Source organism: Strix aluco, chromosome 14 (assembly GCF_031877795.1).
Source record: "Strix aluco isolate bStrAlu1 chromosome 14, bStrAlu1.hap1, whole genome shotgun sequence".
NCBI classification, from domain to species: Eukaryota; Metazoa; Chordata; class Aves; order Strigiformes; family Strigidae; genus Strix; species Strix aluco.
Window position 1 is genome coordinate 10,503,739 of NC_133944.1, and position 23,217 is coordinate 10,526,955.

At 38.1% G+C, this 23,217-nt stretch overlaps 1 protein-coding gene across 1 annotated transcript in view; it reads right to left on the reverse strand.

Annotated features, from left to right (window-relative positions):
• Positions 1 to 2,451: 2,451 nt before the first annotated feature.
• Positions 2,452 to 23,217, reverse strand: part of CMTM4 (CKLF like MARVEL transmembrane domain containing 4) — a 40,176-nt gene continuing 19,410 nt past the window's right edge. The window contains exons 2-4 of the mRNA XM_074839874.1: positions 22,280 to 22,456; positions 12,240 to 12,338; positions 2,452 to 11,305 (exon numbers count right to left, since the gene is read on the reverse strand). Of these exons, the coding sequence (XP_074695975.1) occupies positions 11,132 to 11,305; positions 12,240 to 12,338; positions 22,280 to 22,456 (450 nt within the window). The 3' untranslated portion in view covers positions 2,452 to 11,131. The remainder of the gene's footprint in view (positions 11,306 to 12,239; positions 12,339 to 22,279; positions 22,457 to 23,217) is intronic.

Genomic DNA, 23,217 nt, shown 5'->3' on the forward strand with positions numbered 1-23,217 from the left:
AGTTCTTATTTCGGTGTACTGAAGGGGTCATAACCAACATCTCTTTTCGATCACAATACGTTCTTGTTCCAAACAGGAGCCATTTCCAAAACCTGTACAGGCTAAGATAAGCCTTCATTACAAGTGCATCTATTCCCATTTTGAATTCCTGTGCTTGTTAGAGAGCACTCAGCAGTAGACAAACCCAGGGAGTGATGGGAGTTTCCAGTACCAAGTGTGGAACACATCTATGTTGAAACAATGCAAGAAGTCTTATGATCTAAACACTGTGAATCAAAGCCACTAACAGGAAGGAAAAATGATCAGCTAGCATTACAGACGAATGACTTCATACAGCTCTCGCACTGTTTGAAGGTGTCTCTCCCGCCTCCTCCCTTCTCCTCTCAAAAAGCTTTTATACTTATCTGTGGAAGATTTGTTCAGTCTTGTGTGGTGATTTTGGACAGGTGATGTTAAGGAATTCAAAAGACCTTTCCAAGCAGCCTTTTTAGTTTCTAAGAGGCTCAATTGTCCAGACTTTTAACACTCTCCATTGCTCCACTTAATTTTGCTTTTCACCTGATACTGTTCAAAACTCGGTAAGCCTTACATTTCCAACTGACAAAGTAATCTCCAAGATACTAAGTGAAAAGTGGTGTATCTCAGCCTATGTGGTATTTGAGAAGAATGCTTCCACCAGTCTGGTGTGTCAGAAAGCAGAAGACAACTTAATGCTCTGCATAGCAAGCATATGGTTTTCATTCATTATGCTTCTGGTAAGTGTTCATTGTGCAAATTTCTAAGCCTGAATTTTATAGCTGCATCTTCCCCTGCTAGGAGACCAGCAGCCTGTATCATTAAGTGAGTATGTACTTGTAACCAAACACTAACAGTGCATGTTACCAACCTTGTCAGAGATCAAAAATAATAAAATTAAGTGGCTTCATTCCAAAGACCAGGATACAAATGAGCAAATGCAAGATACGTATCACCGTGCATATGTAAAAATACCAGCAGCTCCACCTGGCCGTCGTCTAATCTTTTTTTTTGAGCATGGAGAAAGAGAGAATACATCAAGTAAGCAGAAGAAATTTAGATAAGCACTGAGAATGCAAATCTTGTTACAAGATGCTTGAGACATCTTTCAGCATGGAGTATTGGCTTAAAAGTCAGGATGGAGACACCATCTATTGTTTTTCTTATACATAAACAGGACTGCATCAAAAAATCCACACTGCAACACAAATTCCTCCTTTACTGTAAGAATTCACAGTGCTCTGAATGTTCTGTAAAACTTCTAGGTCAGAAGGTAAAACAATGCTACCCAGAAAGCATTAAGTGTATTTAAAAAAAAAAAGTAGTCAATTTTCAATCTGTTCTCTTGAAAAAGAAAACAGCAATTCCAATATTAATTTTGTGCTTTTATTTTATATATTTTGGATGCTGTCTATCACATTTTGTTAGCCTAATCCATTAAATAAGAAATCAATTGTAGTCTTCCCAGGAGACTGAAGGAAGATCAGTATTTAAAGGTTAGACAGAATAAACTCTTTTTTTTAATTTGACAGCTGACAAAGCTTCTCCTAACCAAGCAACACCATGGATAACAACATCAGCAGCAATATGGCATTAAAGTCCAGTACTTTAATTCTTTGTTTTCTTAAACCTGATCTCTAAGCAGGTCCAATGGATGTACCACCACAAGAGATGAGAATCTACCACTGCTGCCAGCCCCACACAGGCAAAATGAACTGGCCCATCTCGTAGCAAAGTTGTACAAACACATTACTCTCCTTAAGGAATCCTTCTGTAAAAGCTCAACCATACCACCCTTTGTCCACCTCCCCCCACACACATTATCCCTAAGCAGTGTTTTAAGAGCATCATCCATATCCTGAAAACTTTCCACAACACCTTCAACCATCCATGTGTTTCTGCGTTCTTACCCTTAACTCTGTGCTTTCACGTCACACCTAAAACACCCAGATCCCAACTGCATCAGAGTAGGACTGGCAACCCTGCAACAACAGCCCATGAGGTGGCAGAGAATTACCCACCCACTCTGGCATTTCAGCCCCAAAATTCCTTCTCAGTCCAGAACACGATGCTGCAAACCACAAGCTATAGCATTTCGGCCCATTATAGTGTACCAGATGGAGAAACTTCCACAAGAGCAAACCCACCACAACCACTTTAGCAATAAAGCAGTTCCATGTGCTTTCTGCTACATATAACCTCTCATCAAGGATATACATGGTTTTTCATTAACTCCTGCATCTATGAAGTTTGTCTTGTCAGAGGCATAGTCACAAAAAAACCTCAGACTGGGTTGGTTGGTTTGATGTTTAACCCCCGTGTCACTGTCTTGCACAGGAAGTGCATTTAGCAACCGCACTTACTGGATTATGAATTAATCCACCTCGACACTTGCTATACTAAGCTTATATGTAGCCTTTACAAATGAAGACAATGTTTTAGTACTTTAATATGTCCATTTATTAAACAGGAAGTCCTTCACAAATGATTCCATACTATATTATCAAGATAAGTGTTAGAAAACTACCATTTTCCCTACATACAAAAATACAGACTTTTACCACTATGAAGACATGATCAGAAGAGTACCATGAAAATCCATACAGCTCAAATCTTCAAATATCAGAAAGAAAAAGACAGAAAGACAACTAAATAAAAAAATTTACAAAAAGTATTGTGCCCATATACAAAAGACTGGAAAGCAAAATGACATTTAAAACTGATAAATACACCATTTAAATTATGCTATAACAGTATGGATTTTAAAAACAGGACTGCTTTCTGTATTGCAAGACATTACAATTCTTCAGCTTGTGTTTTTTGTTTAGCATAAACACCAACAGAAAAGAAGCACACAACATACTGAGAAATTGTTACTGGTGTTAAAACAAGTTGGGGTTACGTTTTCTTGTAGAGTTACCTTGCCTTTGACATTGGTCAAGCATTAACAGCACAACTTTCACATACAGAGCTCGAAGATGCTACACTTACACATGTAAGTTACAGCTGTCGATACTGAGAAGACTGATCACAGCTGGCAGGTACCGCTACAGAAAGCGTCCATGTCATCAGCTGGCCTTGTGTGCAGTTTAAGAACTTCAAGAACACTTACCAAATAATGTGAAATTGCTTCAAGGCTGTAAATTGTCTCTGTATGAACATTTGCTAACTCGTGATATTCTTCAAATCCTTGATCAGGATTTGGCAATAAATGATACCTGATCTGCAGTCCCCTAAGTCAATGGGGAATTTTGCCTGAGTAAGGACAACAGTCAGGTTCTGCATTCACACATAAGAGTATGCTGCTAAGATTTTCCTTGGCAAAACATTCTGATTTTTCTTACTTCAAAAGCAAAATACCAAGGGTATTACACAGCAGACTTGTGCTCATATGATAAAAGGAAAATTGCATAGCCTTTGCTCAGCCAGAGATGGAATTCTAACCCACTATTTCAACTAATACTTCCGAGCTGTTTGCAATTACAAATCACAGAATCACAGAACCATCTAGGTTGGAAAAGACCTTGAAGATCATCTGGTCCAACCATTAACCTAAATCTGTCACTACAGGACCTGTATCCCCAAGGGATAAGGTCTTTCAGTCAGGCCTGGATGCTCCTTCCTCGGACACCATAAACCAAACTATGAGCTAGAATCAGAATGTTTAGATTATGCCTGCTACATTTTCTACAAGACCCAGAATCAGCACCAAGGATACAGATATCTCACACTGAGCATCTCTTTACACAAGTCTCAAGGAAAGAAATTTGGAATACCTTCTAGCTCACGTCAGCAATGTCCTTTATCTCCATCTTTCAGGTAGCAGCTGAAGGCAGAGCAAAAGTGATACAATCCTTTGATTCACCATGAGATCAGATTTACTACTTAGTGCACAAAGGGAAGTCAATTACTACAGTAACCCTAAAACTGGTATTAGTGGAAACAAAGCACAGTGAAGCCAGAGATGCATTAGTGACTCACATTACAAAAATAGTGTTTACTGGTTTAATAAATTTACACCTCTTATTTTTGTGAATGACAAGTGTTTATACCACACATGGAAGGCACCCTAGGTGAAGCAGTTTTTCGGTATTTGTTTACAATTCTGTGAAAAGACATACAAAGTGTCAACTTTCAAATCAAAATTGAGCATTATAGTGAGAAATAAATACATACTTTACTATTTTATTGTGGGTTCCTGAACCCTTACAAACTTCAACATATACAAATAGTTTCAAAATGACACTAACACAGAAGAGAGTAAGTCTAGACAGATACAATGATTAGCTAAGTCATTCGTTATATTATGTCATAAATGTTGTGTCTTAAGTATAGAAATAATTTTAAAATGTAATAAATTGGCCACAATATATAAATCAAAATATATTCTTACTCCAGAACTGTGATGTATGAGTTAAAGCTGGATGAACTGTAGTGCTAAGATACACTCTCCCTCCACAATAGCCAACAAGTAGAAACCAGTAAACATTCAAGATTAAAGTATAAACAGTAAAAAAATGAAGGTAGCAATTGCAATAAAAGGGTGTTAGCCAGAACCACTTTAACCTGTAGACATCAGGATAAATGTAACATTACTAAAAATATTTAGACAATAATACTTTTGGGATTAAAAGGTTACCAAAAGTGATAAATCAGCCTAGTTAAGAGAGGGTATTTTCTTTCAAACACATGAAGGTTTTAATTAAATATGTCTATTGAGACATTTGTCCAAAGCAAAACAAATACAATACCCTGAAATTTCCCATATTCTAGACAATAGTCCGTGACAGTCAGAAGAGGCAGATGGTCATATTTCATTCTGTTACTCACATCCAGATGTTATTAAAATAGCTGTAGGGACCAGCCCCAATCAAAAAATAAGAAAAACCCCAGATACTCTGTTAATACAATCTGGCTACCGCTTTTTAAAATGCTCCTATGTCCTCATTCTGAATTAATGAAGATAGTTTCCATATCCTTCCATATATCCTAACTGGCTTTTTAAAATTTTACCCATGAAGTCCATGGTATACAGATAAAACCTTCATAGTAAACACAAAGCTCTATGTTATAAATATGTCAATCAAGGTAACTATGTATATTGTATATAAAATTAAATATCTTCTGTTTGCCAAGTATAATTTAAAAAGGAATATCTGTGGCTAGTTATAAAAAAATATTTATTAACCCATAGAGATTAAAAGGCAATTTCACTAACTCATCCATCCAGCACATCTGGAAGAGTTGCACTGGGATTCTGGATAGGTAACTTTATCTAATCACATTCTCATGATAAATAGACAACTTTCATTTCTGGGCATATATAAGAACACTTTTGAAAGCTGCATATCCCAAAAGAAAATTAGATTGTGTTGTATACTCTAAATTAAAGGCTATCATAAATCACAGTGTAAGCAGATTATTTAAAGATTATTTTTAGAATACAAATGGTTAAATTATAGACAGATTTAAAAAGACAACACAAAAATACAACCAGAACAACAAAAGAACCCTTTCAGGTTGGACAGCACCACTCTGACACTGTCAAACAGATCTACGCAGGTGGCCCAAGTGGCTAACAGGGAAAACAATATACCAGGAAAAACTCTAAAGTGGCATTCAGAGATTTCCTGATTATTTGTATAAATTCATTTTTAACCAACTCCCTCTGTTAAAAACAGAGAGAGGAATATGGCATCATTTCTACAAAGTACTTTCAAACATCCTGCTGATTTTTGTACCTCTTTCAGTTTCATTTTTAAATTCTTACTTTTGTTGCCATTGAAATTCATACACGACAGCTCTACCTGCACAGTCCTTTTGAGCTTTGTTGGCTCTCCAAACAATCCTTATAAATCCTATAAACAACAAGAACTAAGTACCCAGTTTTCAGAAATGCTACATGACTGCTTTACTGATTTCAGTGGGACTGAGCAGAAATTAGTCTGGAACTATCCTTTCTTCTAGACACACAGAGCCCTTCTGATGCAAGCATCTACGTCCTGCAGGTCTCTGTGAACCAGCTACTACACTTCAGCTGAACAGAAGTTATTTGATAATCACACAATTTGTCAACATACCTCATCTTTTACGATGCACCATTAACAAAGTCGGTGTATAATCTCTCCAACTGTATTACACAGCCAGCACAGCCCCAGAGTTAGGAAGAGAAACATTTCTACACCTACTTTCACTACTGATTCAAGGTGTCTCTCTCTCCTTCTCTATAAAGTGCAGAAGCAATCCTTCCTTCTGCAGTTGGGGATTATTAATGTTCACATATTTTGAAAGCAGTGGATATTAAACATCAAGTTTGGGTTTCTCTCTCCTTCTCACTCTATTATATCTCAAATTCAGGATCAGATTGTGCCTACCTCTTTATTTATCCTAAACATCTGCTGAAGATGTTTGCCTCCAGAGCCTTCAGCATAAGACCTGTTCTTTATGCTCTGATTTCCATGTACCAAGCTGTTCCTATCTCATCTGAGTAAGAGAGAGAACATTACTTTCTACACTATTTGAATTGCTATTAAGTTTGGGTTTGGTTATTGGGGTTTTTTAATATTATGCCCTAAAAACATTATTCTTACTTATTTTGGGGTTTGGGTTTTTTCTCCCTCACAAAAAAGAACAAGTAGGAATGTTTACAAAGTTGTCATGATTCAAGAAAATAACAGATATAGAACAAGGACTAAGGAAGAGGAGGGGGGGGAAAAGGGTTGCATTAATAAAACCACATATTATATAAACATTTGCTGTGCCTGCACATCCCCAAAATAGCACAAAGGTGACAAATATCAAATTTGCCTACGGACCTTATTAAAGTTCATGGAAAAATAGTGGTTGATTCACTCCTAACAGTCCACATGCAGCTTGTAGCAGATCAATTCTCCTGCTGTGTTCCACAGCATTTTAAGAACCAGTAAGTCTGCTGTGTTAGGAAGGGGCAATCATCTATAGTATAAAATAGTTCACAGGAGGAAAAAAAAAAAAGTAAAATAAGATTATCTTAGGGAAGATTGGAAACTTTCCCCAGGTTTCCCCTCTTCTTTCTAGAGCCAACACTGAAATAAAAACAGTTAAAACAATTATAGATCGTATCATGAGAAGCACAGTGAAACACATGTGACAAAGCCTGCGGATAAGCACCTCACATTACTGATTTTATTTAAATTCACACCTAAGAGACATCTTATAAGCAAAAGATGAGAGGCTGCTTCCAAGTCACAGCTCATTGCTGATGCCATGCTTCTGAATACAAAGCCCATGATGAATAGCACAGACTGAAATATAGGCATCAAATCTCTAGAGTCAATACCTTGCCTCTCAAAAAAGGCAGAGGTAGATGAAATCTCTAAATCCTCTCAACCTCTAAGCATGTGGCTCCTACCAGAAAGCTTGCACAGAAACACATACAGTACACCAGCTAGTTTCCAAAGTCCTAGGGGAAAGAATAAAATTTCCCCCAGCACATCCAGCCCAAACATCACAAGCTATCATAAAAGGGAAGAGTACCATACTGAAGCAAAAGTATGTTGGACACAGTATTCTTATCTTCCTTATATTGAAGCAGACACTATACAGATCAATGAAGAAGGCTTAACAAAAATTAACTACTAAAATGAAAGATAGATGAGGCATGAATGAAATGAAAGAAACAAGTGGAGAGTAGGAAGGAATCAACTTGACTAAGAAGCAATGAAACAATCAAATCAGTTCTTAACATGGTTTTAGAAACTCCTAGTGTAGGCAGTTTGTACATTATTACGTATGATGAACTAAGGCTGACAAAACTGAGCATAGATAGCATTGAGGAAAACATATATTCTTACAACACTATACAACAATTATTTCACTGTTGCTCCAATCATCTCTTACTGTTGAATCTTTTGATGCCTGTGCATAGGTTGCAAAATTTACCATCATTTCTACATATAGAAATACACGCAGACTGCGTATCTGAGGGCTTAGTTTGATGAAAGAGGACTAATCAGAACCATTACAGTTTTGACCATTCCATTCCTACAAGATTCAACTGTTTAGCTTTAATTTAGTTTTATTTACAGTGAGTTTTGAGTCCCTTTATGGAGCTAAACCGCACTCTTAAGGACTAAAAGAAATTATCTCTATATGCTCAGCAATTACAAGCAAGACTAACTGCCTGGGAGAAGCAGTTTAATGTTACTTTTCTAAGTAAGTTTCAAAAAAAATTTAAACTTTCTACCCTACTTCTTCCTTTAGAGTTTGTTTTTGGTTTTTTTTTTTTTTACGATGACTGCAGTTTTGGGTAACAGTCTTAAAATATTACCACCTCTTCAATACACCACGTAAAATTAAGTCAGGGGGTGGTGGGGGGGTGGAGAATCAACTGTGTATATATCATATGATCTTAATGTTTCAAATTTAGTTGTCTCTCACAGCTACTTTATTTCCCTTCTATATAATCCAAACAGTAAATAATGTCTCTGTAGAGTAATAAATGCTTAACTTAGATTTTTAGAAAGTATATACTGTACAATACTAAAACCATCTTTGGTCCCTAAAATAGGGAAATTACAAATTTACATTTGTTTTTGTTTTACAAAGTGTATCAGATAGTATTAAATTAATATTCTCTTTGAATTCTACCCTGAAAGCTGGGCTAAGCTCAAGTCATGATGTGAGTAATAAATAATGGCATACTGTTCTTGGCTCAAGAAAAACTTACTTCACATGGAAAAGCACTCAAGGTCATTCGGGTATACTATACTACACAGCGAAGTATTACACAGTATTAGAAGTATAACTGTATGACTCTGCATTTGTCATTCCAGCTAAAAGGTAACAAAAGCTTTTCATGATCTCACTCCAGAAAAAGCTTGGTGAAGTTACCTTTTTCTAGGTAAGGAAAGGTATAAGGATTTGAAAGACACCAAATTCATAAACTTACAGACACACAAGAATTAACCAGCAAACAGGACACACTCGTAATGAAAAGCCTTTGCTATGCATCACCTAACTTCTGTTTCTTGATATGAGGGTTCCTCTCTAAAAGCATGGATCTTCTGGAGGACAATATTCTGTATTTGAGTAGGGGGGTTTGGTTTTTTGCTGTGTGGGTTTTTTGGGGTTGGGGGGGGTGGGGGGGGGGTGGGTTTCTTGGGGTTTTTTTTAAACAATCTTTATACAAACCGCTTTAATGCCAGTTTACAGTCTAGGTATCCTTGTGCTACTTTTAAAAAGGTTCTTTTAATAATTGATAATATCTACAAACTCTTCTTGCAAACTTTGCCAATACTAAACAGAGTGCTGAAAACCAGCAGGGCTGGAACAACTGTACTGGCAATAGGAAACTTTGTTATACCACACTGAACACGGAACTGTCATATACTTGTGATGAAACACACAGTAATCCTGGTGAGACACCCGCCTCAATAAAATGTCTATGTTCTAAACCCAACACTAGAGGTTGGCTTATATGATTTGATTTTTTTTTAAACTGGTGTTCCCTTTGGCATTAACTTTCAATGATGCACAATGAAATGCTACCATAGTAACTGGTAAACCATTACTCGTTAAGAAAAATCTACAGAAGAACACAATGCAAAAAGTGTTCAAGTCAAATGCGAGACAGATTCAGGCATACATGGCATACAGCTCTGCTAATTTCAAGGATTTCATCAGCTTACACCAGAAAGGAATTCAGCTCTGGAGATCTCCCTGACCCATCTTCTTCATGTAACATGCAGGCATGCATATGCCAAATAATGAATCACACAGATAAAAACACCAAACAAAAACCAGAAATACATCAAGGAACATCTTCCTAACAACACTTGATACTGTCTAACCATTCACTGCAGAATTTGAGTTCTGAGTTGAGAAAATATCCTTCTCTTCACTGGATACAATTAAAGTAAGAGAACTTCAGTTAGGTAAAACTATTACTAAACCAATCAGTACAACCATATTATCCTCCAATTATCTAAACTCCTTTTCCAAAGAAATATTAGGGGAAAAAATTTGCAGAAACACCCAATTTAAAAAAAAAAAAAACAAAAACAGTTTTACCTACTACCAACAGCTTTAATTTTAGAAGAAACCAACCTCCCAAAAAGGAAAATATTTATCTTACATGAATCACAATATTGCAACCTTAGAAACACTTTACAAGCACATCATAATTTTTTGCTAGTTCTTGCTTACCCTAGACTTCTCAGAAAGTTTGACCCTTTAAAAAAAAAAAAAAAGGCTACGACTGGAGGAATGCAAGTCTATTGGATGACAATCCCTTCTTTCTCAACCCCCCTTTTCTCCACCCTGCCTCCCAAGCATATTTATTTTCCCATTTTGGAATGAAAAACAGGATGTATCCCGACATTAGCAGAAAACCACACACTTGCACTTGATGCATTATCATGACCATTCAGTAAACATGCTAACTTTGCACAAGTTCAGATCTGGCCAAGGCCATGCGTGAATATGGCAATTTCAGAGTAAACCACAGGGTAACTACCTCAACACGATATCCATGAAACAAAAAATGTGAAATGGTTGTCCATTTCAGCTAAGTGCACCAACTGTGAAACTGCAGGAGATCTTGCAGATAAGAACTGAGCTGCACTGCTGAGGCTGCATGAGGGTGGACACAGAGTTTGTTCGACACAATACATGGCTAAAGTTATTGCTATTTGCCCCTTGCTTACTTTTTGCATGTGTTAAATTTACATTTGGTGGATTTCTTTCCTATATTAATCAATGTAGTGCTGGTCTTTGTTTACGATAGACAAAGAAACAGTGCCAGAGCTTGCACTTGGGAGAGGGAAGGAAAGTACTGTGCAGTTTATCCAAAACAATAACATACTTCAAAACATATATATATTATATATTATATAAGCTATATAATATATGTATATATATATGTGGACATCTTAAACAGATCTTGTTTTTTAATGACCAACATTTACTGCCTTCATGACAACAGCTTCTGACTCAATGCATCTCTGCACATATGCAGGGCTGAGCATTCTTTGCCACCATCTGATCTTCCTTTTCTTCATTAAATAAAAACGCTTTATTCCATGAGGGAGTTAAGCACTACTTCTTTTCCCTTTGCAGTCCCATTTGAATGTTGCTTTCATGCATCCAGACGCTGAATCTCAGGGCGATGATCTACTTCTCTGGATTCTGTCCGAGCACGTATGTAATCACTGGTCTGCCGACTATTTTGTTGTCTGCTGTTCATTCGCCACTTTTTAATAGCTAAGTATGTGTTCACAGCATACACTGCCATTGCCAAGAAACCAAATATCTACAAGAAGTAGAAAGAATTGTCAAAGACAGTTTTTGAAAACAAGAACAATACTAGTTTCACAACAAATTCCTCAGAAGCTTAGTTTTCTACTTTATTTGCACTGACAAATCATCACGGCCCATAAAATCGATGTTTTTCTTCTTCAATGAACTAAAGAATCTGCAAAAATGACTAAGATCAATGATCCCAGAAAACAAAGTTCTCTAAAAAACATGACAATTAAATCCTGCAATGTAACTTTAATGGAAGAACCTCTTGTAAAGAAGAATACAGCTCTTCATCCAACAGTTCATTCCTCAGGGTGCACATAACAGTGAATGAATGACAAGAGAAGAGATGACCATTCCGGACCATCAGCCTGGAGAAGCAGCTAATTTGCAGTTCTTCCTACATGCTTCTGCAGAACTGCTGTGTGATTTCCAATATCCAGGTTTGAAAGATGAAAAAGGAGAAGTTGCCAACTCAAGCACAAAATTTATTAGCTTGACCTTACTGTTCTGGATTTAAAGTCTTGAAGCACTACTATACTCCCTCCACAGAACAAAAATTATCTGTAGCAAGCAAGAAGAATTCAGTAAATTATGTGTAAGTAGCTCCTATTTCTTGTGAATTTTTGGCTCTATCTTTTCTATAAGCTTGCACTATAGAGCAGTATCATCTAAGCTAGCTATAGAGGAAGAAGCAAGGCAAGTTCAACTGTTGAAGCGTTCTCTGCAAGTCATTTTTCTGTTTTTCTTGCCTCAAGCCTTAAGACAAACAACTCAAAGGATGCCCATGCTTTTTCAATCACAATTAGCTTATAGCCAACTGTAAAATTAGAAGTAAATTGTGATGGCAAAGGCAACAGTAGTATTCAATGCACACAAAGGAAAAGTCATTATTAGTTTTAATAGAAGATAAGAGTCATATATAAAGAAGTTCATATTCTTACCACAGCAGCAATTTCTGCTCCAGTTTTATGGTTTAAAGCAGCAAGTACTACAGAGGCAATGAAAAAGAAGAAAGTGCTGAGTCCAGTGTTGACCAGATCCTAAAAAAATAAATTCATTAGCATTACTAAACAATGATCCTTTGCTTGCTTTTATTAGAAGTGATGAAACAGAAGGTTAGAACAAGAACTACAGCAACACTTTCCCACTTCCTATGCAGCTTATCACTTATACAAAAGGCGGCAAAGACACAGGAAATGTAGCATGTGTATGCTTTAGTCTGTGAACTGAAGTCAAACACCATGTACACATAAAGCACCAGTGCAGATTCTGGGTGCGTTACCTCAATTTCTAGTGGGTTTATTAGAAAAGTACTGTCAGCATAAACAATGAGTAAAGCTGTTCTATCTCAGCTGTTGCTGAAGTACCCTGTATATCAAACTTTAGCACTCCAGGAACCCCTTGTTCTCTTTCACATCACAACAGCACTCCCCGCACTACAAAATTCTTTGAAGCCTTCGCTGTAGAAAACTGCAAGTCCTATGCTATTTCTATGAGTGACAGCTGCCCATATTCTCAGAATACACAGATTTTTACATATTTATTGCATAAAATTGTTGTTTCAAGCAGACATTTTAGAACATTTACACAGCAACACCCCAGGGGCACCTGTGTTCAGGGAAAATTCTTGCTTTGCTCCAAGCACAGAAAAATGACAGACAACACGCAATTCAGTTATACATAGGCTTCGTGTCACTTACATGTTCAGATGATTATGTTGCTATGCCTTACATAAAGCAGGGTCATTAAAATACCATTGGGACATAAGTAACAATTCTGAATGGCAGCTATTAGCACAAGAATAGTTATGCCAATACAAGGCTATCTGATCAGACTTAAAAAAAAAATTCAAGAGTTGGGACTTTAAAATAATAGAAGAAACAAAGTGCTAGATTCACTACAGACTACCTGTTCACTACATTACTCGAGGCATCTTTTATAATTTTTAAAACATTTGATACATATGTGCACTGCACTATACATACACTACAGATATGTAGGAAATAACAGACTATCATGATAACCGAATGACCAGGTGAAGTCAGGGAGTAAGAAAGGTGTGAAGGCACCAGGGAACGGCAGCTCAGCACAAGTAACTGAACAAATGTGAAATCAGTGGGAGGTGAACACTATCAAAGCCAAAAGAGATGGAAAGAAAACCCGTATACAAGTTTGCTGTGCAAATTACAGTTTTGAGTTAAAGGAAAAAAACCACCAAACATCAAAAACCCACTCAACACGCCAACTCCCACCATTAAAAAGTCCCATCACCACTCTTTAATTAGAATTCAAGGACAAATTTGTTCTACTTGACTCTTCTTTCACATGCAAGCCAGGCTCACTTCCTGTTCCTGCTCTTCCACTTACTACAAGTAGAATTTTTTTAAAAATTTTATTTTATTTTTTCCCCCAAAGTGCATCTTGTGAAGTGCTGTAAGAAGCCAGGCTTAGAAAACTGAACATACAAACATATTCCCTGGGTATAAATCCCATGATTATGTTCCAGCTACATAGCACAAAGACTCTGAAAAGACCACTGTCATCCAGCCACCCCCAAAACATCTGTTTTTCTAGCCATGATTGTAGAATGCTTTAGAAAGTAACTGTAAAAACTGAAAGTTTCTGGTGCTGTGTTATTCACAGGGGAAACTATTTTGAGGGTACTGACTCAGCGACAGCTGGTTATCAGAACTAAGCATACCTGGGGATAAACTGTATGATGTATCACTGTGGCCTGATCCTCATCTAAAAGGAGGACTTTCCCAAGAAATCTGAGAGGCTTCCATTGCTCATTGCCATTTCCACCCACACGTCCAGATTTCATAAGCCCAGTAAGACCCAAACTGTTTTACCAAATGGTAAGGAAACAAAAGCAAATTGTGGGTCTCAAACTCCTACCATCTTTTCACCTGCCAGTGTATAATTAGAGAGATACTTTTTCTCTCTCTTCAAGCTTACTGAGGTAGATGTTATTTTGTACTTAGGGCATCAAACAAATTGGAATTAAATAGTTATTGCAGTTTTAATTATATAACTTCTTGCTTTGCAGAGATAAAGTTAAGAAATAGAGATATTAGAAAACAAATGTCATTTCACAATTTCTCAGAGTATCCTCCTCTCCAACTTCAGTTCAGCAGCTCTACCTGTGCTTCTGGGGAAGCCAACAAGAGCTGTGGTTCTCACCTGCATAAACCTTTTCTCACTAGAGGGGAAGTCTCACTATATATGACAACATACACCAGACTCAACAGTATTCAACATTTTCATCAAGTCTCTAGAGTAAACATATGTATGTCACCAAGAATGCTGAAACCAAATACTGAGGAGAGGGCAGCTATGCTCTTGAATAATTAAAAAAAAAAAAAAATTTTATGAGTTCAACCTGAGACCAAGTTGTGTATTTTACTACCAGAGTACATTTGCCACCTACAGGAAGGACCTACAGAATGGAGACAAAATCCTAGAAGAAGTAACTCTGAAGAACTTCGCAATTACAGTAGGTATGCATCTCAAGATGTGATGCCATAACAAAAAAAAGGGAGAAAAAGCACTTATACATTCCTTTGGACATACGGACACAATAGGTGCAAGGTGGTAAGCTTACCTTTGCAAGGGACACTGGAATGCTGCATCCTGTTCCAATGTCCACATTTTTAAAAGTATGTTGAAAAATTAAGTCAGGGTACAAAGAAGAGCCACAGAAGTCATTTGAAAGGAGGAGAAAATTTCTCACAGCATGAATCAGAGAACCTAAACTGCTCTGAATATTAAAAAGATTGAGCTGTGTACATAAAGACTCCAGTGTTCAAATAATCAAAAAATACTAGCTGTTTTAGAAGTTCAACATAGAAAAGGACACCAAAATTAATAGTATAACAAAAGTAACAGCTGCAAAGTTAATACAAAAATCGTATTCAAAATGAAGTAAGTTTTAACTGTAAGGGAGCTGACCATCAGAACAACCAACCAAAGATGTGCTTAATAATGCACCTTTACACTTCTTGTAATCCAGATTATGTTTTTTCAGACACATATTTTGTACATCCTTAGCACCATCCATAAAGACTAAGTGGATAACACATAATGCTCTATGATTTATGGGGTCAGATATGCTTATTAATTAATCCTGCTGACATCTGACTTTTTGAATCTGTCAGCTTGATCATCTTCCAAAGGACAATCATATAAGCAAGACAGACCTACCCACAACATGACAGACATTATCATCTACCTCCATGCCACAAATTGACTTGAAGACTTCTTGTAAGAAGTTTGAGACACTGCAGAATACGTAAATACTGCTGAAACTAGACTGCTGGTGCCTTTGTCATTATTTTTCCAGGAAACCAAAGATATAAGTATGTCAGAAACTTTGTCATCATCAGTGGCATTTTACTTTATTGTACTCTTTACAAAGCATATCAAATTTGTCCTTGCAAAGAATCCAACAATTCAAATCTAAAGAACTGAAGCCATCTTGAGGCTCCAATTTATTCATTTCTGCAATTCCATTTACCCTGTTTAGGTCAAAACCTTTTAATTAAATTAATAATTGATTCTCATTCATACAATAAGGCTGGTTACTTAAAAAGCTGAAACTAACACCATCTTTCATATCCACAGATCAGATTGTTTGAGGCTTAAGGAGCAATGACACTTATGAATAGCGCTGTCATACAGATATACAATGGTAACATCACAGATGCAAAGATCAGTGGAGGTTTTTAACCCAAAACCTGGTACTTACTACTTAGAGGAGAAAAGCAAGAGAAGAAAAAATACAACCATTTTGGACGAAGTCAGAGCAAAACCAAAAGAGAATGAACTACAGTAGGAATGCAAGAAGTAAAGGACACTCCCTAAAATAATGTAGTGTTTTTCCACGTAAGAGAAAATGAATAATCGTGACAATAAAAGGAATAAACTAATTGAAAAAAGATGAGCCGTTTCAAATCTGGCCATGATGTAGCTGAAGTTCTTGCTATTATATTTATAGACAAAGTAAAAACCACATCACACAGATACAAGAATTTCTGCTGAAATTACAGCAACCTCATGAGACAGTATGCTGTGCCATGAAATACTGTACAAAGCTGCCATCCATAACAGAGAATAAAATCTATGAGCTGAATCAAATCCACTCTAGACTGCTGCTGCTCCCTTTCTCCTTTCCAAAATGATTTAAAATGAAAGACTGACTTCTGGTCACTTGCTAGTTATTTGCCAGTCATTCCACTCAGTCACCAACGGTCCTATTAGTCCAAAGGAGAGTATCCAAGGACATATATTTGCTACTGACATCACCAGCTATTTGTCCCCCTCAGAAGAAGAGTAAGGCAGAGGAGGCATCTCAGCTTGTGGATAAAGATGGATTTATGCCAAGACAGCATTTTATACTAAAAAAGGGTGAGGCTTTTGTTCTGATTCTGCTGTAAAGGCGGGAAACCCTAGAAAAGAAAAGTGGACAGCATCCTACAGTCTTTTGTTTTTAAGGGTCTGGGCAGGTATGATTCCTGGATTAATAAGGATGGAAAAGCTGAATTGGTTCTATGAATGGGAGGTCTGTTAACAGACCTGAAAACTCCCATTTAACTCCTGAAAGCTGCACGGCACAGCAGCTTCACAGACTTCTGTTTAGTGCTCCAGTTTGGTACATTACCAGGAGTTGGTCCTAACACTCAGAGGCGTCAGTAATATCCATGTGTCTTTATCCATTACTCTCCATGACCTCACACATGCAAACTTTTGAGAGACATTCAATCAAAATACATGCTCTGCCTTTTTATTTTGTGAAGTAAGAGACTGCACAAGTGACCAGGTACTATTTAAAAGAGAGACAACGCCATATTGCAATTGTAATTTATATAAACAAAAATATGACAATTAAACTGGTGGTTGCTTTTGTCATTTGCTTTCTGAAATCCAAGAGTTTACATTTAGATGGGAGTTTAAAGCAGCTAAATTAAGGTAACTTGGAAGAGAAACCTGCATATATCAACAGCTTGACTTTGTCACAAAAGGTGACAGAAGTTAGTGGCCTGCTGCTGTCGAGGTTATTTTCCACAAAAGAGAGAGATCAAAGTAACATTTCCTTTTAGCTCTGTTTGGGTTTTGGTGGTTTGTTTTTCAGTTAGCAGGGGAAGGGAGGAGAAGTGTGGTTATTGATTATTTTAACTTTTTTTTTTTTTTTTTTTTGTACAATGCCCCTAATTTTTCCTCCAACCAGTACTTTACTTGCAAGGTTTGGGAACTTTTCCCCTTGTTTCTATATGAAATTATTAATTTGAAGTTTACAAACATATCAATCAGTCATATAAACCAAGCACCTCTGGTCAAACTCCCATAATTTTACTCTATAATTGTATTATTAAAACCTGTATGAGTAATTTGCACCCCAATTAAAAATGGAAACGTGGTTTCTCAAGCAAGAGTAAATCCTAGGTAGAAAGAACCAAATTAACTGCATGAGCATTAATTCCCATCTCTTTTCTTCTCGTTTCTTTAGGCTTATATAGGTATGGGAGCCTTTACTCAAACACTAGATTCTGCTACTCCAAGATTCACATAAGCATTGCTTCCCACTGATAAAACAGACCATGACCAATGGTTTCAGAAATATGTTAGTGACCCAGAAGGCTGGATTCATGCTGTGCAGAGATCTTAGTGCCCATCTCACAGCATGGGGCTATGCTGCCTGGCCCCTGCACAGGGCTGAAGGTCCCTGCGGGTCCCACGTCACACACAGCAGCCCCCAAAGGTCTCTAGCATTCATCTGCAGGTGCTCCTGTTCAGGCACTGTGATCCAGTCCCAGGTGTCCAGCACTTGCTGGAAATCAGTTCTTATTTCCAGCATCTCAAGCAAAGTCTGTAAAAAAACCTGAATTAACACGAGTGACTTTCAAAAACCTTACTTGGCACTCCAAAAGGTCAGGAACAAGCTACAGTTTTGAAGAAATGGAAGAAGAGGCATTCCTCAGGGCTCAGTGTTGGGACCAGTGCTGTTTAACATCTCTGTTGGCAACACGGACAGTGGGATCAAGTGCACCCTCAGCAAATTCACCAATGACACCAAGCTGTGTGGTGCGGTTGAAATGCTGGAGGGAAGGGATGTGTCATCCAGAGGGACTAGGACAGGCTGGAGAGGTGGGCCTGTGCACTCCTCGTGGAGTTCGACAAGACCAAGTGCAAGGTCCTGCACATGGGTCGGGGCAATCCCAAGCACAAACACAGGTTGGGCAAGGAGTGGATTGAGAGCAGCCCTAAGGAGAAGGACTTGGGGGTATGAGAGGATGGAAAACTGACTGTGGGCCAGCAATGTGCGCTCACAGCCCAGAAAGCCAACCGTGTCCTGGGCTGCATCAAGAGGAGTGTGGCCAGCAGGTCGAGGGAGGGGATTCTCCCCCTCTACTCCACTCTCATCAGACCCCCCCTGCAGTGCTGTGTCCAGCTCCGGGGGCACCAACAGAAGAAGGACATGGACCTGCTCAAGCGGGTCCAGAGGAGGCCACGAAGATGATCAGGGGGCTGGAGCACCTCCCCTGTGAGGACAGGCTGAGAGAGTTGGGGGTGTTCAGCCTGGAGAAGAGAAGGCTCCAGGGAGACCTTAGAGTGGCCTTCCAGTACTTAAAGGGGGCTACAGGAAAGGTGGGGAGAGACTCTATCAGGGCATGTAGGGACAGGATGAGGGGTAACAGTTTTAAAGTGAAAGAGGGTAGATTCAGATTAGATACAAGGAAGAAATTCTTTGCTGTGAGGGCGGTGAGGCACTGGCACAGAGAAGCTGTGGCTGCCCCCTCCCTGGCAGTGTTCAAGGCCAGGTTGGACGGGGCTTTGAGCAACCTGGTCTAGTGGAAGGTGTCCCTGCCCATGGCAGGGGGGTTGGAACTAGATGATCTTTAAGGTCCCTTCCAACCTCAAAACCAAGATTCATATGACTTCAATCTTATTTCTAACTATTTTTGAGTTGGAATACAAGCTGTTAGACGTACTAACTCTGCTGAAAATGACAAAACATGTTCCTGGATGAATGCTTCTACAACCCCCATTTCATTTGTCAAAGATCACCTGCCTACTTCCCTCTCAGTTCTTTCTTAGCTGCTCCTCACTGCTTTCCCTGCATGTTTTTCCAATAAGCAGTCCTGCACACAGACAGGACCAGCAGTTACTGTCACAAAGCAACAGACATTACCGTAATAACTACCAAACCATGTAATATTTCTTGTATTTAGAACTTGTGCTTGTATTTGTTACAGAACAATACATTGCTTACACCACGCTGCACCAAACAAGAACTGTCCACAAAGAGCACTAACCCAGAGGAAATTAATTCTATTTTTAATTTATATTTATTTTTATCCTTAATAGGTATTGCTATTTTGACAGCAGCAAACATAAAAGTGAAGGGTAACTTACTTAATTTCTCATTCAACAGCTAAGCAAGCCACAGAAAACCAAGATGTTTCTTCAAAACAGAAGGGTAAAAAAAAATTAAATGAAAACAATCAAGATTGCCCTGTGAAGGTTTTTGAACTACAGCTTTGTAATTACACTCTTCAGAGCCAAGGCTGCTGTAAGACAGTTTGTCATTCTGGCACTGCATCAAATTTTCTGCCAACTACTTCAAGTGTCAGTTGCTTGCACACAAGGTTTCATCGCTAAAACAACCGAAAAAACCCCGACCCAGCAAAGATGATGAAATAAATTTTCAGGCAGTACAAAATACAACTACTGATCTGTGTCTTCTAAGAGACACACCTGATTCCTTATGTTTCCTCCCTGAAGCAGTGCTTCCCTGGGACTGAGTCCAGGCTAATAAGCCCGGTAGAAGTTTGTGCTGTGCTCAGTTCTGTGCCTCATCCTTGAGGCCGCTCTAGACTGAAAAACTCTGCATTCAGAACTGCACACACACACCAAATAAAGTACCAGAGTTCCAGTGGATGGTTAAAAAAAATTTTTTTTAAAAGGCAATGGTCATCATCTATTGCAAGATTTTGTTCCCCACACACAGACAGAAATAGTCCATTCTACTGGCTGATTAGGCAATGATTTACATCTGTAATGACTCATATTTCTCTCACCATACAAACTCTCATCCAAGAAATACTGTCAAATTCCAGTATTCTCAGCTGTTTGCCATCACTTCTCCCCCTGTCCAAGTCATCTCAGTTGTCAGCCCTGAAAAAAAGGTACTGCAGCATTACAGTGGATCCACTCTGCCGTGACAGTAATTGTCAGAAAGCCTGGCAAACCACATGCAAATTCACCAGAACACCAAAGTTACTGCCAACACTTCTGTTACTCTCCTACCCAGTCCCTACTTCTGGAGGGCCATGTCATGCACACAGTTTGGCTGCAAGATCTTAAGCTCTCCCTGTAGATCACATGAGATTTAAATAATGAGTTAAAAAAAAAAATTACCCAAACACAAAATTATAGCAAACATTCAGTTATTAGTTAACTCTTAAAACAAACATTTCAAAGCAGTCACAGACATCGTGCATACCACTCTGTAATCTCTTAACGAAAAGTCCTGGTCAAACTTACTTTGAACATAAGCTAGATCTAGTATTCACTGTAAAACCACTCACATCACACCAGAAAAACCATCATGTATTTTGTGTGACACTGATGAACTTATACACACTTGTTATCATGCTCTTGTACATCCTAGTAGAATGTACAGAACTGTGTGGTATAAAAAGATGGTCTTCAATTGCTGTTATCAGATGTGAGGCTGCTGTGATGCTCATTAAACAACCAAGCCAGCAACAGAAACAGAGACTACCACCTCCTCTCTGCAGCCGCTGCTTTTCAGCTTGCCACAAAGGTAAGTGGTGATGGTGACAATGCTGGCAGGAGAGAGACAGATGGAGCAAAGGCAAGACAACCCAGAAACACTGCGGTGGTTCCACCAGTTTTGTTTTGCAAGCCACCTGGATCTCCCCCACCTACCAGTCACAGTTCTCAGTCCATCTAATCCATCTACCAAGTACTCTTAGGAAGAGTTCCTCAATAGATCATGCATTCCCAGGGTACAAAGGATCTTCTAATTCCACATTCCAGTCTCATTGTAGACAAGTCATTTAGGCTTATAAACAGTTACTGCAAATGTGCAAATTGCAACTTTAATAAATTCCATTAAAAACTAATTTTAAAAATCACACAGAAGCCTAAAAACCTCTGGGACTGGTCTCCAACAGTACTTACAAAATTACTGTTATAAAATAAAACAGAACATAGGCACATATGTATCTATACTATCCAAAAAAGTTGATATAAATATTGTCCTTGAAGCTGACAGATCTTTTGCTGGAGTGACTTAACATGTTGATTTTGTGACCTGTGTTTATGCAACCCAATCTGAAAATTTAACTCATAATACAGCATGGAAATAGAGACTTGTACAAAAGGAATGTGCACTGCCAGCAGTTCCCTTCCTAAAACTCCTCATATTTGAGAACCCATTAAGCATTGCCAGTCAAAGTTTAATAGTTATGTAAGCAATTCAAAACACCTGATTTTCACAGAAAGCACATAATTTTTACACTACTACCCGATGATTGTTTAATCTGTGTAAGAAAATATACATAGCACAACTGTCCTAATATAAAAAAACAGCTTAAGAGAGAACAACGGGCTACCATAAATACAGCATCTGTCAAAGTTAAATAACTACAGGCTGCATTTTTATCCACTTCAGCCACAAACAGTAATTGCTGGCATTAGCAGGAATTTCTTCCTTCCAAAGAGAATCTACCAGAAGACAATTGTAGTTATATTTAATGTAGTTTAATCTTGCTACATTTCAAAGCTCATTCTGCAGTTAGTATTCAAAATAAATGTAAGTAAAATGTATACGTTACTCAACATAAAGAACACTCATAGACAATCTCAAGCAACAGTAGAAAGTAAAGTTCAAAGACCAAACTTAAAAACAGATTTGCAGCTACTTTTAACAGAGGGAGGATTTCTATGAACTTACAGTAAGATTCCAGTTGATCTGCGGTATTCTTGTGTGAAGGTTTAGACTGAACATAAGCAACAGAACTCCAGTAACCACCAATGCACTACAGCTCACAAACTCGAAGAAATAAAGGCCTTCGCAAGGGGAGCATTCCATGATGGTCTCTATGCAGATGAATGCAATCAGTGCCAAAACCTAGGAAGAAAAACAAGTGGAAAAAAATATAAATAGATTTCCACATTTTGAAAGTAGCCACAAGTATTCCTGAAATTTCCATTGGGAACATGATCAGTTTACACTCAGGAATGTGTGATTTTAGTTTATAGCAAGGCACTGTCTAAAGAGCAAAAACAAAAGCAAATTAATGCAAGACCTTCTGGATATCTCCTGTTCAACAAAGTATATTTTAGCAAAATTACAAGGAGTCTAACAGCAATACGACTGAGAAACCCAGAAAGGCACAAAACCCCTTCAGGCAATTGGCTTAATACGCAAATGGCACCTCAAACATTTTATTTCATTTTTCACTCATGATTTGCTATTCCAAAACTTGAAGATGGAATGCATTTGTCTATTGGGCCAATCTCAAGCTCAATTACACAGAATTAATACAGTGTGATTGTGAAACACATTTCAATAAAGTTATTATTTAAAATTCACTACCAAATTGAGATCCAAGGTCAAAATAGAATAGATACAGAACCTCTACCAGCCTCCAAAAATTATAAAATCATAGAATGTTTTGGGTTGGAAGGAACCTTAAACATCATCTAGTCCCCTGCCCTGGGCAGGGACACCTTCCACTAGACCAGGTTGCTCAAAGCCCCGTCCAACCTGGCCTTGAACACTGCCAGGGAGGGGGCAGCCACAGCTTCTCTGGGCAACCTGTGCCAGTGTCTCACCACCCTCACAGTAAAGGATTTCTTCCTTAGATCTAATCTGCATCTACCCTCTTT